The 19,105-nt window shown below is 28.2% G+C and overlaps 2 protein-coding genes across 5 annotated transcripts in view; one reads left to right on the forward strand and one right to left on the reverse strand.

The window, feature by feature from the left end:
• The window catches only part of fz (frizzled class receptor), a 97,534-nt gene extending 83,170 nt beyond the window's left edge, over positions 1-14,364 (reverse strand). The window contains exon 1 of the mRNA XM_075357845.1: positions 12,822-14,364. Within this exon, the coding sequence (XP_075213960.1) occupies positions 12,822-14,070 (1,249 nt within the window). The 5' untranslated portion in view covers positions 14,071-14,364. The remainder of the gene's footprint in view (positions 1-12,821) is intronic.
• A 650-nt stretch (positions 14,365-15,014) lies between these two features.
• LOC142318751 (BTB/POZ domain-containing protein 2-like) overlaps positions 15,015-19,105 on the forward strand; it is a 37,217-nt gene continuing 33,126 nt past the window's right edge. For 3 of the 4 annotated variants that reach the window (XM_075355181.1, XM_075355182.1, XM_075355183.1), the window contains exons 1-2: positions 15,015-15,166; positions 18,986-19,062. In XM_075355181.1, the coding sequence (XP_075211296.1) occupies positions 15,096-15,166; positions 18,986-19,062 (148 nt within the window). In that variant the 5' untranslated portion in view covers positions 15,015-15,095. The remainder of the gene's footprint in view (positions 15,167-18,985; positions 19,063-19,105) is intronic. The other variant, XM_075355184.1, reaches the window with a different exon arrangement.

The following is a 19,105-nucleotide window of genomic DNA, read 5'->3' on the forward strand; positions in this document are numbered from 1 at the left end:
CATTCTTCTTCATTTCTCATTACCGTTAAAAAAGTCACAAATGATTTCAATAGAAAACAAATTATTATAAAAATAAAAATGTAATGTTAGCTTACATTATGTTAAAAACACTGGTTAGCTCGATCACTATTACTAGTTTTACTTTGACTAGTTTAAGTGGTTAACTATTTGTTAACTGTAACATTTTCATTCGTGTTTGATAATAGTTTAATTTTTACAAATTATACTTGAGTAACATCTTCTTTATCTTCATTCGTTATTCAACACACGTGCTAAATCAACTAAATTGATTATTTGATATTTATTATTAATTAATTATTACGTATTGAAAAGGGAATGTGTGTGTAATCTATTTATAAATTTGATTTCTAGCCAGATATTATGTAAATGCCATGAAAATACCACAGTTTAGGGTCAGAAGCGAGAGGTTATTTCTAGATGATTAAAATATATATATGAAAATGATTTATGAATTACTGACCAAACAAGTTTGGCGTTTATAAATGCCGACTTATTTGGTATCAAATATTATTCTTTTTTCTTACAGCTTACTTTCATTGATCACGTCATTAAATTTATATTTTTTATAAGTATTATTAAAATACAATAAATAACATTATCATATTCTGTCACATATACTACTTTGATTTAAAAATAGTGGTAAATTTAAATGTGTATGTTAATTCGTTATCCTTCTGTGACAATTTATTGATGTGGATAATAAATTATTGCAGAGTAGAAACATCGATAGTCAAGCCTTTTATAAGAATTAAAAATAATCTTTTTGAATTATGAAAGGTGCGGAGTCTACACTTTAATCTATGGCTTAAGAGGTATAATTATACAGACTAATAATTACTTTACGTAAAAAAGGTTAACAGTACAAAACAAAATGAAATCATTTTTTCAGAAAATTATTATTTGTTAAGGAATGTGCATATCTGCTTAAAAAAGAAAATCAAACATGTTTTTACGTATAACCGCTTCGTTTTCATACGATAAATGTTAGTAATAAAATCAAATTTTTAAATTTAAATTTGTTTCTAACTGGGCAATTTTACATCAATTTTCTTAAAATTAAAGTTTCTACAAGTTTGGATAATAAATTTTACATGTTTATTAGCCATTTAACAAAGTTTTTGTATTAAAAACGTAATAAAACGAGTTTTTAGACAATTTTTATTTTCTTTTTACGTCGGATATTATGAAAACTACTGGAGATATGATTCTGAAACTGTTTTTATTTAATTTAAGTTTACCTCTTAATGGATTTCTAGAATTACAGTATGGTTTTATTTCACTCTTTGTCCTAGAATCAGGGCAAAATATTTCACTAGCCGTAACTCGCTAACGGAGCGTTTCCGAACCCATGTTTATATGAACTTTTTTTCATTTTTTTCGTTAACAGAATTGACCTTAAAAAGAGCCGATAACACTATGTAAATCAATTCCGCTCTATATAATGTGAATCGACCTATATAAAAGCACAGATTGATCACACGTTCTGTCAAACTATGGAAAGTTTTCTACAATTTTCTGACATTTAAAATAATAGGTAATGAAACTTCTGCTAGTAGCGGGATGATCCAGCCGAATAACACCTTTTGTTTGATTAACCTTCACTTGGAGGGTGGAAGACAACAAATTTTAACAATTGGAACTTTATTGATCGGAGGGAAAACTGTCCTGTCATTATGGTGGTGTGGTTTTTGTGCGAACCACACAAAGCCGAACTGTATAAGCGTTCCTCGATGAGGTTGCGTTATTCAACTGTATTGGGTAATATTCAGAAGCCTCGCTTTTTCTGGAAAGGTGAATCCAGTTACCAGTTAAATTTTATACACTTAATTTTGCACACATGCTAACTTGCATAAGTGATCAAGTGGTTTACAGAAGGCTCGATAGTTTGATTACAAATAAGTCTGTCGTCTAACTAGAGGAATTTATCCACGAATTATTCTCATTTAGATATAATTAAGTTTATTTTATTTCATTAATCAAAAGAACAAATTTATTTATTAAATGTAGCTGACGCATATTTGACTAAGGCCTCTCTATTTTTTATTTAGACTCCGGAAATATAGTAAGTTATTACTTCAGAGGATGATACGTATGAATATAAACGAAGTGTAGTCTTATACAGTCTCAGGTCGGCCATTCCACAGATATGTGGTTAATTGAAACCCAACCATCAAAGAACACCGGTATCCACGATCTAGAATTCAAATCCGTATAAAACGAACTGCCTTTACTGGGATTTGAACCTTAGAACTCTCGACTTCGAAATCAGCTGATTTACGATGACGAGTTCATCACTAGACCAACCAGGTGGGTTGGTCTAGTGAAGACCAAGCAAATAGTGATGATAAAGCAAAAACATACTTTAAAATTTATTCAAGTTTTTAACTTAATTTTAATAATAAAATTCTTGTTAATATTGTAATTAGTAAGAGTTCCTGGGAACACATTCGTGGTCTATGGCAATAAGTGACCCAGAGGGGAGGTGGATGAAAAAATACTAATAACTAATTAGTATATCAATAAAAATAGTTTTATATTGCATTAGTTAATTAAATTCTTACAGGACTATTATTAAAAGTTTTTCTATAGTTTATTTTTGAGGAACTTATTGTATTTAATGATTTTGACTAATTGTGTTACTTCATTTTGATTTTCTTGAGGATTACTCCTCAAGAAGGTAATATTTTGGGCGATAATGCATTTTTGAACCTCGGCAACAAAAATAGCTTCACTAATTTTCATGAAATAATTATCAAATAATTTTTCTAACTTGATAAGCTGGGTAATGGCGGAATGTAAATGTAATTTTTGCTCAATTGAAAAACTGTACTTGATTTTTGAAAGAACATTTATTTTTACAAACTTAAAAGGATAAATGGCATTTTCTCGATTAATGAATCGAATACTTTTTAATCTGGCCGAATGATTTTAGATATCATTCCATTGAAAAAGAAAATTAATATTGTTATTTAAGTTCCAACACATATTTCCGGCGTAAAAATATGTTTACAAACAAAAGAAATGTGTGAACATAATGTTGTCATAGATCAGAAACAAGGTTAAAAATTGTTAACCTGTTTGTTTAAATAAATTTTATTAACGCTTACTCATAATTATATCTTTATACCATCTTAATGTGTATACATTAGGGAGGAAAAAATAAAAACAGATTTTTATTTTATCGTGAATTATGTTTAAACATGTAGTTTTACAAATATCAATATTTTCCAATAAATTTTTAGTAGACTAAATTCTGTTTTGTGTTTGTTACTTCCTTGTACGAAGTAAAGGAAGTATTGTCATCGCGAAAAATTTCTGTTTCCAGATTTCAACAGAAATATCCATTTTGACCATCCCTGAATCCATTTTGACTAGTTTTGGCGTGATGTCTGTACGTACGTACGAATGTATGTTTGTACGTACGTACGTATCTCGCATAACTCAAAAACGATTAGCCGTAGAATGTTGAAATTTTGGATTTAGGACTGTTTTAACATCTAGTTGAGCACCTCCCCTTTTGATTACAATCGACTGGACCAATAATGTCCAAAAATATCCCAAGATCCAAATTTTTTGAACTTATTTTCATTGGTTCCAGAGTTATACCCAAATAAAATTTGAATTAATGAAATATTTGGATCAAGGGGAAGGCACATCAGTTCAAATCAGACTTCGTCTCCTTTTTTTTTAAATTTAAATATATTGATTTATTAATAATTAACCTCTGATTGTAAAAAAGGTTTTACGATAAATAATAATTCAATAGTAACAATAAAAAAAACGATATATGAAAAAATATCAATAGTTATTAATGAAATAAAGTTTTATGTACTTTTCATTTTTTTAAATGTGTATATGTAATTACATAGGTGTAAAAGGAAGTCATGTGTTGTCCACATCAGATTTTTTTCTTTAGTTATGAAATTTTTCTACTTATTAATTAGAATTATAGATTACAAGCGTAATCCACTACCCAGCACACGACAAAGGAAATAAATAAATTCTAGTTTCTCTTAACCATCCTTCATTCATTCAAACGCTACTACTTTTATTCATCCGTATAAAACATACAAATATAAGTTAACTGAACAGACTTTTCGCTTTATTAAAATAATTACGATTAAACTTTAGACATCATTAAATTTTACACAACCAGATAAAAACGTAATTTAATAAATAATATTAAATATGATACGTCTCTGATGATACGTCTCTTAATAATATAGGCTAAAATACATGAGCGTGAAATAATAATAAATAAATCTGTAACGTCCGTTACTTAACAATAAACTTCCTAATAAATATTTAAAAATTATGTATTTAATTTTAATTGGTTGATATAAGGTGTAACAAAATTTCAGGTTTTCCTTTTTTTTTTTTGAGTGTAAAAAAAGTAGGCAATTTTACTATTTTCATACCAATAATACAAGTTGAAATGATAAAGAAATAAATACTCGAAAATAGACAAAATCAAATTTTGATGAAGGCACAAAAAAAATCATCAAATGAATTTTCCAGTATAAGTAAAACTTTCAAACTCAATCTTTTACCTTTCTTGGTAAACATTTAATTCAACCTTTCTACTTTTATTAATTATCATTATTCTCCTTTGAAATGTTATAGTACGATTAAAATAAGCTACTGGGCTGAGTTTTTGCTGTTATTCACAACGAAAATTTGTCATGCTGTTAATGTTGATTACTAAATAAAATTATTTTGATGTCACGGGAAAACTTCGTATGCGTATAACGGGCCTGGCGCTAAACAAAATCAGCAGCTATTTTTTTATACCTCATATGAAAATTAAAAACGGAACGTTTTCATTTTTCATGCACACAAGGTCATTGATATAGGTAATAGCATGAATAATTATTAGTTTTGTTACGTTCTTAACACGCAAACGCTGTTTTAAAGTTCTGATTAGTTCAAACTAATCTGACATAAGATATGAAGTGTATATTAAGAAACATGCACACTGTACAACTACTTATATTTGTTCATTAACTATTCGTTTTTATACAAATTCTTAAATAGGATCATTAATCATGAAAATTAAGGAAAATTAAAATTATTAAAAAAGAAATATATAAACAGATTAATATTTAAGTATGGAAACAGCTTTATACTGCTTATCTGAGAGGTATTTGGTGGCAGAAAGAAATGGAGTTCTACATAGTTAAAAAAAATCTCCATTATTGTGGGTTTTTAATTTTTGTCCGCCATCTTAGATCCGCCATATTGAATAAATTTAATTTTTTTAAACAGGAACGTGGACATATAATACGTGATTTTGATTTAAAATTTTATAAGAAAAATAATGATGAAACCCGCTTTTCTGTCAATGTCTTCGTTATAGAGTTACAAGCATTCAAAGTTACAATGACGGAAAAATCGTGTAAACAATTAAACGAAATAAAACGGGAACAATTTTATGGCATTTTACATTTATAATGAATACTATATCGAACTTTAAAAAACAATAACTAATAATTAACAACACACAATAAATTAAAAGGTTATATCAACTGATATTATTTACTTTAAATATTGATTTCATTCATTCATGACTATCATTTCAGCACTGGAAAGAGACCTGTTTACAAAATTTTCAGGTCAATTAATTAATGGAAAGCGAGTAAAAAATTGACAGCAAGATTTGATAGTGGTAGTTAAAATAAAATCATATTATCGAATTTTTTTATTTTTAATAGTCATCTGTTTCACATCTTTCTTTTTATCCCTTTGAATACACCCTAAATTTTTTACTCACCTTTTTTTTTTTTTTTAATAAAAAAAAAAGATGATGTTAAATTTGGTTTTAAGAATTAAGACACATGTACTCTTATGAAAAAGAAAGTTTATACAATCGATGATGATAATAATAATTGCTATATTACTTATTAAAATAATAATTTGGCCTCATTACAAGTGGTTTTTAAAGAAGTAGTTAGGAACCACGGGATAAAAAATAAACGAAAACTGGTATGAAGTGTAGGACGAAGAAATAATTTGAAATGTTAATGAGCGAGGGGAAGCGAGGAAAAGGGATCTCCATTCGCCCGCTAGGGGCGATGAAGGAACTCGTAAAAGCGGCTGGCTGGCAATAGCTGTTGTCTGAACTGAAGCCCCACAGTGGTGCCAGCACGCCCTTAGCCGTTCTCAAGGTCACAGTTGTACTTTGGTAGCACCAGGAGGCAGCCACGCAGCTCCATGCCGAGCTGTGCGTTCCACTAGTTGAACACAGACGTACAGCTTCAGACCATTAAATAACCCACAACATGCTGCATATAGCAAGCTACTGGAGCATGTATAATAGTCTCATATTCGACCGAATACTACTCACGTTACTTATTCCTTGTATCGATTTACTAAAAATATGTATATTAAGAAATTTATGAAAAAAAAATATCACACGAAAATACGTAAATGATTAATGCATATACTTAGCTTATAATTATATAAATAGTTACGCGTAATGATATACATGAATAAAACGGATGTAAATATTAGGAAACCAAGGAGCATTATAGTTTTCTACTTATCCCTATTTTCTTAATGAATAAGACCTACACAAAATATTACACATTATCACCCTAAAATGAACAAAATTCAACTAATTGAAAAAAAATTTAGTTAACGCATAAAACTAAGGAGGAAAACTTTCTAAATCATGTTAAGAAAATATAAAAGTTATATAAAGAATAAATTAGAATAGATTAATATAAGTCCCTTATTTTAATTACAAAGCGAAAATATCAGTATAATTTTATTATTCAACTTTAATCTTTAAAATAATTTACCGACATATTTATAACAACGTTCCAACAATAATTTCAATGCAGAATCAATCAACTAAGGTGAGATCTTACTATTTATCGCCGTTTACCTTTTCACTAATTTATATATATTGAAGAGTATTTATAAAATAAATACTTTGTTTATTTAAAAATAAGAAAATTTTATTAACGTACAAATTTATATATTTTTTTAATAACTGTATTAAGATTATAATATAATTATTCTTTCAAAATAACATTCAGAGAATAGGACAAAATTATTTATTAATTAAAATACTCAAACGGTTGAGAATAAATTCTAAGCTGATAAAAAAAACTAAATATTCAAATATTAGTAACATATAAATGATTAAAAAAGGAAGAAACTAATGAAATTACTTACTACCATACACAAATCTACTATAAACCTAAACCAAACAGCAAACCGGCAGTTGGGCTTATATAAGTCGTTAGCATTCTACCATCGATTCATATAAAAAAATTAAATGTAAAATTGAAATTTTTATACGAGTCTGAAGTACAATATCATGATAAACAGACCACTCACAATCAATTTCTCAAACATGTTTACCGCCGATATATTTAATAAATATTAAAAAAATTTAAATCCCCCCAGCAAATTAAGTGTGACTCGAGATCTTTCGGTTTATTTCAAAACCATCATCAGAAATTAAAATATTATATAACTAAGTTAAAAAATTAAAATAATGTCAAAGGTTAAAATACTTATACTTATTATCATTAAACGGTTAAAACATATACAAAATAATAATAATCTTTATTCCAAAAAATAAACAGATTACAAATGAAAATAAAATTATTTACATTTATAAATTCTTCATACATAAGCTTAGTAGATGTACAACCAAACAATATAAAATAATAAAAGTACAAAATTATTACATAATCTTGTGGAACTAGGTACCCCTGTAGTAATAACTGTATTGGAGGCTACCAACCAATTATTTTCAATGAGTTAAATAATAAAGTAATCATTTATTGAATAATGGTCAAGTATGGATTTCCAAGTTGAATTTTAAAATTAATTACACGATACAAGTCCTGAAATACCAAAATTTCAGGTAGAGACAAGATTATATATACATACATACAGATTAAATAACTCAGAACCTCATTAATACAAAACAAGAATACAGTGATAAAATTAAAAATGAAATTAATCCTAGATAAAATTGAAAGAAAAATAAAGATAACAAAAATATGAAATTTTTAGTCATCGATTCCACCCAGAATCACAGGCCAATCAAATAAAAAAACTCACTACATCTTCAATTGACAACAGCCAATCATAAATTGATAGCGAAAACATTTTACAGTCTTCTATGGATTTAATTTTTAATTTAAATGTTATTCAAAGACTATATATATTGTTATTCAAAGACTATATATGATATATATATTGTCTTTGAATAACATTCTCTCACTTAGAATAAACTATTTTTTGTTATTTTCTGACACACTACGCACTAGTTAATTAATATAATTTGATTAACTGTATGTTTTTTCTTTCTTTTTGTAGGTATTTTATTACCCTACTTGTAGTAGTATATAAAATCAAGCTTACATTTTAATAAAAAAATTATTGATTGTTATAATTTTGGTAGTCTATTGTAAACATTGATTAAGAATTAATGTATTATATAGACATTAAAGGCGACCACTATTAATAATAAATATTATTTGTAATCAGCACAAAATAAACCGAACAGCTGCCCGTCGTCTGGACAAATAGTTATATTTTTCGAATTATACTACTAATCTAATTGAATTAAACAGTAATCAAGATATAAAAAAAAATTTACAGATAATAGACTTCAAAAAAAGGAGGACGTTCACATCTGGATAAGTGTATTTATTTATTTTTTATGTATGTTTAATCGTTACTTATCTAGCAACTCAGCCTTCATTCAAAAAGTCCCGTGTTGGATTATCAGTCGGGTATACCATTTTTAATACGCATTAAATTCCAAATTTCCATTTTTTACGAACAAGCTTCGAGTTTTGTGGTTAATTAATAATAAAAAATAAAAAAATACATATATAAAAAATGGACCTATTTTGATAATTTTTTTCGTACAGCAACTTTTCATAATGATGATGCATGTTTTTTTTTGAAAAGCGAAAGATTTCTTTAAAGAATAATTACACTAGCAACATAAAATACTTACAGGAATTCTCATTTTTTGTTGTTACTACTTAGAATTGGATTTTAACAACATAATGATACATAATAACCTAATGTCATTTTGATGTTATAAGTAAAATTTTGACGTTTTACTTAATTCAAGGGCTATCCAATTGTAAACAAATATATGACTTTGTAAAAACCGTTCTCAAAACTTATGCGTACAAATTATATGATGTTTTATGTTTTTCATTTATGATCTGATTTGTTTGACGTTTTCATTTGGCTCGATTGAATCGAATAATTAGCGAATTAATTTACACGGCAGCTATATTTAAAGTTATATCACTGTGATAAAAACACAATAGACGATAAATTATTATATAAATACCTGTCAAGAATTAACAAATTCAGTCACCCAATACGTTCATCGCTGCACTAACACAATCGCACAAGGTACAGTAAAATCTCACTACTACAAATAACGACTAGGATAGCTCTTATGTTGAACACAGTATAACAATATCATTTTGAAATTATAAACAATTAAAATTAAAAAAAAAAAAATTAATTACGAAACTAAAAAATAGTACTACGACTTCATACAAAAAGCCTTTGCTCACATTCGGTAACAGTTATTCATTTATTATTTTTCTTAGCGTTTTTTTAGGTATATCTTAGCAGGCCAATTGGAACTTTAATTGAGTATTTAATAAGATGGTAGTAACTGTTTTTAATGTGGTACATAATTCTAAAAATAAAAATTTAAATAATTGACGAATTTTTTTTTTTTTAATTTTGAACGCTGTATAATATAAATTATATTTTAATACAACAAAAATTCAATGTAAAATTTTCTGTTGAATAAGTACTGAATTCGGAAACAAACGATAGTTACTAAGGAAAAATATTTATCATATGTCATCGATTTTTTTTTAAGATCAGCTATTCAAATAATAAAGATATTTAAATTATTCGTGAAAATGTTCATTACAAATTAATAAAAATCTATCATCTAACTCACAGACAAAAAAGATACATATATATTTATAAACAAAAACAAATGTTTTAATAGCAAAAAACAATTGTTACATTTTTAACACGATAAAGCCATTTGTAATAATGATAAAGGAAAACTGATAATAAAAAGATTAATAAATCCATTAACAAAATGAAAATACAAAAAATAATAATAGTAAATGAACAAGATAAAAGAATTACATATATATAAAATTTAAGGTAAAATATTATTTAACATTAAACAAAGTTCAAAATAAGCGACCTATTATAAATTATCTAAAACTTTACTGAATCACATCATCGTCTTATAATGAGATAAAAAGGTACACGGCAAGTTTAATTGCATTTATCGAGAATGTTATTTTCTCGGCATTAAAAAACAAAGCCCAATCGATATTAAAATACATAAATGTCGATAGCAATTTATGCTTTTAAAAATAATTATATTCAACAGACTACGAACGGTAAAAATTAAAAACAAAAACCTGAAAGCTTATCCAAACTAAAATTATAAATCTATTATAAATTCTAATTATAAATCTACCTGAAAGCTTATAAAACTAAAACTTCTTTCCTTTATATAAATATATATATATATATTTTTTTTTTCTTTCCTATTATAAATTCCACTACATAAAAAGCTCCTCAATAAGCAGAAAAAATGAATTAGTTAAGTACATGAAGAAATAATAAACATAAATATTATAACTCATAATAAATATATTAAAAAAAAATCTGGTTACGTAATAAATAAGGTTACTTTTCCTTTTTCATGCAGTATTCATAAAAATATTCTACGAAATTTTAAGTAGATATCAACATTAGACACCACTTTTTATATTTTACTGACAATACTCGTAACCAAATTAAGTTTTATTCACTCGAATAAAAAATGAAAATTCTATTCCCTTAATTTATCAACAAACAGTACAGTTAAGAGGTACCAATCAGCATCCTCGGTCTAATCTACTCCAGCGCTTTTAAATAATTATTTATGAACTCGAATAGAAATACAATTAAAAAAAAATTATTTTAAAGTACCGTTTCATGAATTCTGACTTTACTTTGCGTCCAGTTATACAGTACCACTTCAAGTAAACGTTTAACTAGTCTATATTGCAATGCTTATTAATTAATATTAAATTATGAAGAAAAAAAACAAAATTATTGACAAAAGATGTATGTAATCCTACATCTTTAAATCACAACGAGGGTAATATATAGATTACAGTTAAAAAAAAATACTGCATATCTTAAAAATAAATAATATATATTTATTATATCAAAAAAAAAAATATATATATATAGAAAACCTAAATAATTTAAAAGTAATACTAAATTTATTCGCGCACATATATTCTTTATGTTCAACAGAATATGCAAAGACAGAATTGATCATTTTTTTTAAATACCGTTTTTTATTTCTGTCCTAATACAATTTCCTTTTCTGAACAGAAATTAATTAATAATCTACTGATAATGCTCTTCGGTAGCTGTTAACCAAAATAAAATAAATTTGAGACGCTTACAATAACAAAACTAAAATATCATACTATTTTCTTAATGAAAAGAACGTTTTTATATTTTATAATGAAAAGAACCGATTTGGAAACTTTTTTATAAAAGAAAAAGAAGAATATCCCAAAATGTAACCTCTAATAAAAATTAACAAAATGAATAAATAATTAAATATTTATTATATATTACATTATAACTAAGGCAATTGAATGTAAAATAATTATGCATAGGAAATAATTTAAAAAAGAAAACTGAAAATAAATATTGTTATCCAGTACGTCCTAAAAAATTTCCTTGTTAAGATTTTAACGTAATATATTAATGAATAATAATAGCAGATTTTAATTAAATTATTATTTACAATACTTTTCTTAAACATAAAATTTCAGACTTGATACATACATTTTAACGAGAAGTTTTAGATGAATAAAATAATTACAACTCTTGGCGGAATTCGAACGTGGGATCAGCGTATCCAAAAATTAAAATGCTAACCGCTACACCAACTAGCAGTCTGAATAATGTTAAGGTACTGTATTAATACATATCATGGGGGAAACATTATTTATCAAAAGATATAAAAAATCCTTGCATACATCAAATAAAATTAATGTTTATAAAGCCATAAAAATAACTACTTTTATAATTTACGTGACAATTTTCAAATATGATTGCTGGTAAAAAGTTTATTTCTGTAACATACCGTTTTACTAAATCACCTACATTTTTAATTATTAAAAATAAATAAACACACGATTTTTTAAGTACTTAGAAGATATTTTCAAAACTTTGACACAATTTCTTTCTCATCGATGTTATATTAAGTAACTTACAGAGTTAAATTCTGATTTAGTCCTTTAGGATACATAATAATAAACCGTTAAAAATCACCTCGCATAATTTGGCCAAATTATGCGAAGTGATTTGTAACGTTAATCACGTGAAAAACTCAAATACATTTGAAAAATATAAAATTAAAAAACAGAATAATTGACCCCGCATAATAAAAATAAATAAACGAGTTTCTTAATAGATTTTAATTTAAGCACCATGGCAACGACGCCACTAGTGGTAATGCTACTGCTCATGCAACTGCAACATATCTTTGCAAACATGTTTCAAGTATTTAGACAATTAGTTGGGTCAAATGTATGTATTTTTTTAAAGGTTATCTACAAGACAAAACAAGACTCTACTCAGATTATCAACGCTGTTTCAAACATCGTTTTCTTTCAATCACTGAAATAAAACAGACACGTGAGAGTGGTAGGAAATTGAAACAATTAGATTTTAGTCAGGTGATAAAAAAAAATAGTTACCTTCCACTTTACCGGTCGCAAGAATAGTTATAGTCTTCACTGCAGGAACAGCCCAAGCCGCTAAATGGAAATATTGCGAATTTGCTTCGATAGCTTCATGACCCCATTTGAGACCTGCTGCCAAGAACCAAGTAAGTGTTAACACAACCCACCAGATGGAAGATGCCATACTGAAGAAATAAAGAACCATGAAAATAATCGTACACATTTCGTCTTTAGTGCCCTGTGTAATGGACGATGCCATCTGTAAATGCGGTAACTGAACTGGCGGAGGAAATGGCCTACGACAAGAAATGGAATCACCGGATCCGAAACCGACAACATACGCAGACGCGACCATTAAATAACATAAAGATAGAAATATAATCGGACGCTCAGGATAACGGAATCTATCCGTATCTATCATAAAGGTAAGCACAGTAAACAAACATGACGCGGCACAAAGAACTGACCATACACCAACCCAAATACGAGCAAATCTTCTCTGTTCTTCAGTAAAAAACATACCGTCACACGGGGCTCCACAATCCTTCTCAATTTTGTCAACAACTTTCAAAGAATAATCCATTCCCTTTGGCACTTTGAACTGCACAGGACAGATAAAACCGAAATCTTTGGCTCCTTCCGGCGGTATATGCGGCAATGAAGGCATTAAATCACTAGGTCTTGAAGCAAGATTCGGCCTATATCCCGGGGGATAGCCTACACCCGTATGAATGGGCTGGTTAGGCATCGAGCTAGGTCTTGACCCGCTATTTGCTCCTGACGTATTATTTTCACCCACACAAATGTCCGGACCACCGGCTTCAGGAAATTTTGCGCAATCTAAATCTTCCGGCCACGGAAATCCGAATTTATTCATTAATTCTTCACAGCCGTGTCTAGCAGAAAGACAGAGTGATCTACAAGGCGGTATTGCACGATCTAATATTGTACATACTGGGGCGTATATAGAACACAAGAAAAACTGTAAATCATGACTGCATTTTACTTTCACCAACGGGAAAAATTGATGGACTTCTAAACCTGCATCCTCCTGTTTTTGGTGATTAAGTAAATTAGGCATTATCGTTTCATTATATTTTATGTCCATGCAGAAAGGTATTGTTATGGGTTCACATCGTCCGTGATGAGGTAAACTATCACGGTCGGTGACTCTGGATGTCACTGAATGCTGAGAAGCTCTACTACAACTAAATAGAGTAAAATACATTACAACGCTGGTACAGAGTGCGTATAAAAAATTCATGGCGACTGGATAAAATTACAAATTCTATCACTAAATTAACGTCTACAGTTTTATTTCATGTAAAAATACTATTTCAATCTAATCGAGTAGAGGCTACCATTATTCTTTACGACACATGTTTTTAAAAAGCAAAAAAGTTTTAAGTTAATCCTAATTTATACGGAAAGATCTTCATTTCTTTTATCTTGTACATAAAAATTGTAATAATACACAGTATTTTTGCTCGTTTTACATAAAAACACTTCGGGCATTGACACTCCACTCATAACAAACACTAATACGAACCGACACTAACAACCTTCTTCGCCGAGACTTGACTGAAACTAACATGGCAGCTTGGACCGTTTTACCAGCTGCCGCTCATCATGATAGCCAACACAACTTTCTAATATAAAAGTCTTTTATATGACCAATTTAAAAACAGAGCAATTTTTCAATAATTTAGTTTTAATTTATTGATAGAACATATTTTTAATTATTTAATTTATATGTACAAGCGTTATTCTTCGACTTCAGTAAAATGTTACACTTCTAATGCATACGTATCGTAGAGCACTCTACAGGAAATGCACAGTACTCATTTGGTTAAAGGATAAAATAGTAAGGAACAATTACGACTTCAACAGAATACAACGAATATAAAGTTAAAAAAAACGCAATACAATTCTTTAAATAATTATTTCAAAGAATTGTGGCTAATTATAATAATATTGTTTATGCAATTGCCAACTATAGATAGCGCTATATTCTTGTAAGTAAAAATAAGTCTTTTTAGATTTCCAGGAAATTTTATTTTATAGAATGTTGTATGAAAATGGATACATTTTTTCTTAATCTAAAAATATTTTTTTTTAAATTTTGTTATTGTATTTAATGAAATTCTTTATAATTACTCTTTTAAAAAAATGAATGTTGGCAACACTTATTCCATTTGGTGTATCAGTTTATGGTGATGATTTGGTTATGCTAAGTATTTGTTATTAGGTGTTATATATATCATACTGACAAAAACTGATTTGTGAATTATGGATTCTGCAGTAAAACGCTCAATTCCTCCAGATTCTTCTGAAGCCTCAGTTGATAAGCGGTTAAAATCGTAAGTGGTAATGTTAGGTTGTTTTAGTTACCGGCACGTCAAAATAAACGAAGTTGGAGTATACTTTTTTTTTCTTTTAAACTGTTTGCTAATCATTAGGAGTGAATTATTTACTCCCCAACGCAGTTATTTGATAGTAAATTTGTTAAAATAATATGGTTTATTAGACATTATTTTAATAGGTGGTGAAAACATGCTGGGTTACTTATATCAGAATGTTTACTTTTTCCATAATCTCGCCACAAATACCTTAAGTTTATCTGTTTAGCAATGGGTTTGTTATTATACTGGTAGATGAATTATTTTTTGTAATAGCAACAGAATATGCTGCAAAATTTTGTTCCCATTCTGTTTTTTGTTAAATCATTACACATCAGAATATGTTAATGTTTACAACATAAATTTTAGCAATTGGTTGTACAATACTAGAATAATATTTTCCTCCCAGTTAAAAATGTTAGTCAGTTTTAAAAGAGTACTCTTTATACAGGAGAGCATATCTTTTTAAAATTGTTAGTAGTGTTCATATTTATGATCTGAACTCCATCACACTTGTAACGTTTGGGTGTACATATATTTATTATGAGGAAGGAGTGAGTGTTCCGTGTACCGTAAAGAAATCGAGTAAAATTCTTTTCTGAATTAGAGTTTTTTTAGGAATGTACATAGTTATTCTTTTTACTTTTTTTATTATTTATATTATGTAAAATACAGCATGACATGAAAGCATGTACATCATCCCTCATCTGAATTATTGTCTTGTGGTGTCAGAATAATTACAGGGTTTATGTATTATTGAAATTACCAGATAACTTTAGTAATAGTCATAATACCAGAATGACCTTAGGGTGAGTTTTCCTGATTGTGCAATAAATTTACTTTTACTCATTTAATGACTAGATTTCATGGAACAGATGACCAATGTAGGATGTTTTCTGGTAGTGGGCAACATTTTAAAACTATGATGCACACTGAATATCTCGGCAATTGCTATTTTTCATTGTATCACCATTCATTGGAACATTCTTGTTGTGTTGTCAAATCTTTTTGGTATATCATTTTTCTTTCTTTTTTTATGCTTTCTCAATATATTGATTATAAATAGCTTAAAATTTTAATTTTAGTGTAATGAAGTATACATAAATTGGGTATATGTAAATTAGATTCAATGAAATAATATGTGATATTGTATGTTAGTTAATATAAATATAAAAATAATAAATGATAATTTATTTGACAAATAAATAGAACAGAATAAATGAAAATAGTGCAAATAAGACTGTGTGTTAGTAAAAACACTGTTTTACATAGCTATTAAAATAGTAGAAAACACAATGGTGCCAATATTATTTCCAAGGCCATGTTCACTGTGAGCATCATTTCATACTTCGAAAAATTTTGACCTTTAATGGAAAAGGTCTAATTTTGCATATTGGTCATCTATCAATTTTGCATATATTATTTAAAATATCTGTCTGACATTACATTCTCTTAGCAAGTCATTAAGCAAACTTTCTCAATAGAGTAGGCCTTCTCTCAGTGTTTTACACAATTTGTTTAAAAACAGTGTGAAGTTATGTCCACATTAAATTCAAGTTGTGCATAAATATGGTTAAGAAGACTAACAAATTAAGTACTGTAGATAGTTAATATGTTTTGATTGAAGTAATATATTTATGTTTTGGAGAAATTTTTTTATTCAGATAAAGCACAACTTTTATCTTGTTTAGTCAGTCATCAGAACATTCGACTATAAAACTCTGGAAATCATTTCAAAATAATTAAAAAATTAAATTATTTTTTTGCAAAAAGTCTTTATATTCTCAATTTTTTTTAAATTTAGAACATTAATTGTTGTAAAAAAACTATTACAAACAATGTTAGGGACTTAGGAGTTACAATACTGATTACAGCAAGATGGCACTTCTTGTTACACAGAATTAATTTTTTCTAAACATGGTCTCTTCCATTTATCTTAAGAGAAATATAATCTTTTTTCCAGGTATCATTCAACCTATTTCCTTGCTTTTATACAAATCTGTTACTATTTCTGCTGTTTCAAAATCTAAAGTTCTACCAGGTTTAGGATCAAAACAGACATGACAACTTTTTCTTTAACCAGGCTTTTAGCTTTCGTTACAGTGCAGTCTGATACTCCAAACTCATCTTGAATGTCTTTAAAGTCCAGCTTTTAGGGAGCGTTGACAGTATTTGCATTCTGATGCTCTCATCATCTGTAGTATTGGATTTTTCTTTCAATTGGTTGATAAATTCGGTCAGGAGAGAGGGATAGCATCTTATTTAGAATCTGAATCCATGTTCAATATTTTGCTTTTGAACACTACTCCCTGCTTTCTTAAGCATTTTCTGAAGGTATTTACTGTCATGTAATTGTTTCTTCTGAATAGGTGATTCATTTAAAATAATCAAACTTTTGTTCAGAGCCTTTACGGCTTCATCTTTTTCTGGGGAACACAAAGGATCTAATTGGTGAAATTCTTAATCAGAAGTAGATTCTTCAGCATTATTTTTAGCAGATGCTTCTAACTGTTTGCTGCAAGTATCACAAATTTTGTAACCTTGTTTAAAAAATGTAAATGTTTGCACCAAGTTCTAGCTTACACTTCTCAGGTTTTTCTTACAGGAATTATGGCTTAACTTATTCAGATGGACTGCAACAGTACATTTTACTTGAAGCTGTAGAAGTTGATGGTTCCATGCTGATCATTGTATTCTGGGCCAAGGCTGTGATGAATTGTTCATAAAACTCCAAACCTGTAGAGAAAGGCAAGCTCAGTTAACAAAGAGTGATTGAAAAATCTGAAAAAAGTATTTTTTTGCATCACTATAGATATGATTAATCCTCTTTGGGAGTACACCACTTAACCATCTGTTCCAAGAGATGATCCATACTGAATATTTCTTTACTTGTCTCAATAGGATGAAACATGAACATTCTTTTGCTGACACTAGAAGTGCATGTCATGACATGATACTCTTCTGTCTCTTCAAATGATCCAGTATGGAAGACTGAAGGGGAAGGTTTTCATTGTTTGAATCTCAATTAGCAATTGCCACATAGGGGTAACAATTGGAATATTCTGCTTTACCTAATTATTTTTTAACATGATTCCATTGGAACCCCTTTTTGAAATGTTTACCATATGTACAACACATTAAGAAACAAAACTTTTTTTCCAAATTAAAAAAAAACTTGGATGTATTCAAGATCAAGCAATGCTTTTGGTGGCCTTGAATTATTAATATCACAAAACCTTGCCAAGTGACATATCATATGAAAGCCCATTCCAAGAGTTTTAAAATGACACCAAAATGATCTCCCTCACCCCTCCCTCTCCCACCCCCTCGCTGTGTATGTGTGTTTTTTATAGGAGTTGAGAAATTCATTCTTTTGTAATTACCCAGACCTTGCTTTATTTCATTTTTTACAGTCATACACAAAAATCTGAGTGACTGAAAAATTTGAAAAAAGTATTTTTTTGCATCACTTCATGGATAAAGCCAAACCTGTAAATTTTATTGTAATTACTGGACGTGAATCTGAGAAGTGCATTTATTTTCATTGATTTGTTGTGGAATGACCCTTAGAGATTTGTGTTTGAACAGTGGTGTTTTCTTTTAAAATCTATTATATTATAGATTTTTTAAATATATAATCATTTTAAAAAAGTCTAAATTTTTTTTTTCTATTATTATATATTTAAAATTTTGATTACACATATATTGCTTACTTTATCTATGATTTCAGATATTATTTTCTTTATTTTATGTACTTCAAATTGTTGTTTATCCTTCTAGGGAAGAGACATTCTCCCTTGAAGGGCAAGGGGATAATTCTGGGCTACCATCTGACCGGCCTCTTTCTAGTGTGTCAAGTAAGTAACATAAGCTATTTTTATATGAATCTTATTATAATTT

Source organism: Lycorma delicatula, chromosome 2 (genome assembly GCF_047948215.1).
Source record: "Lycorma delicatula isolate Av1 chromosome 2, ASM4794821v1, whole genome shotgun sequence".
NCBI classification, from domain to species: Eukaryota; Metazoa; Arthropoda; class Insecta; order Hemiptera; family Fulgoridae; genus Lycorma; species Lycorma delicatula.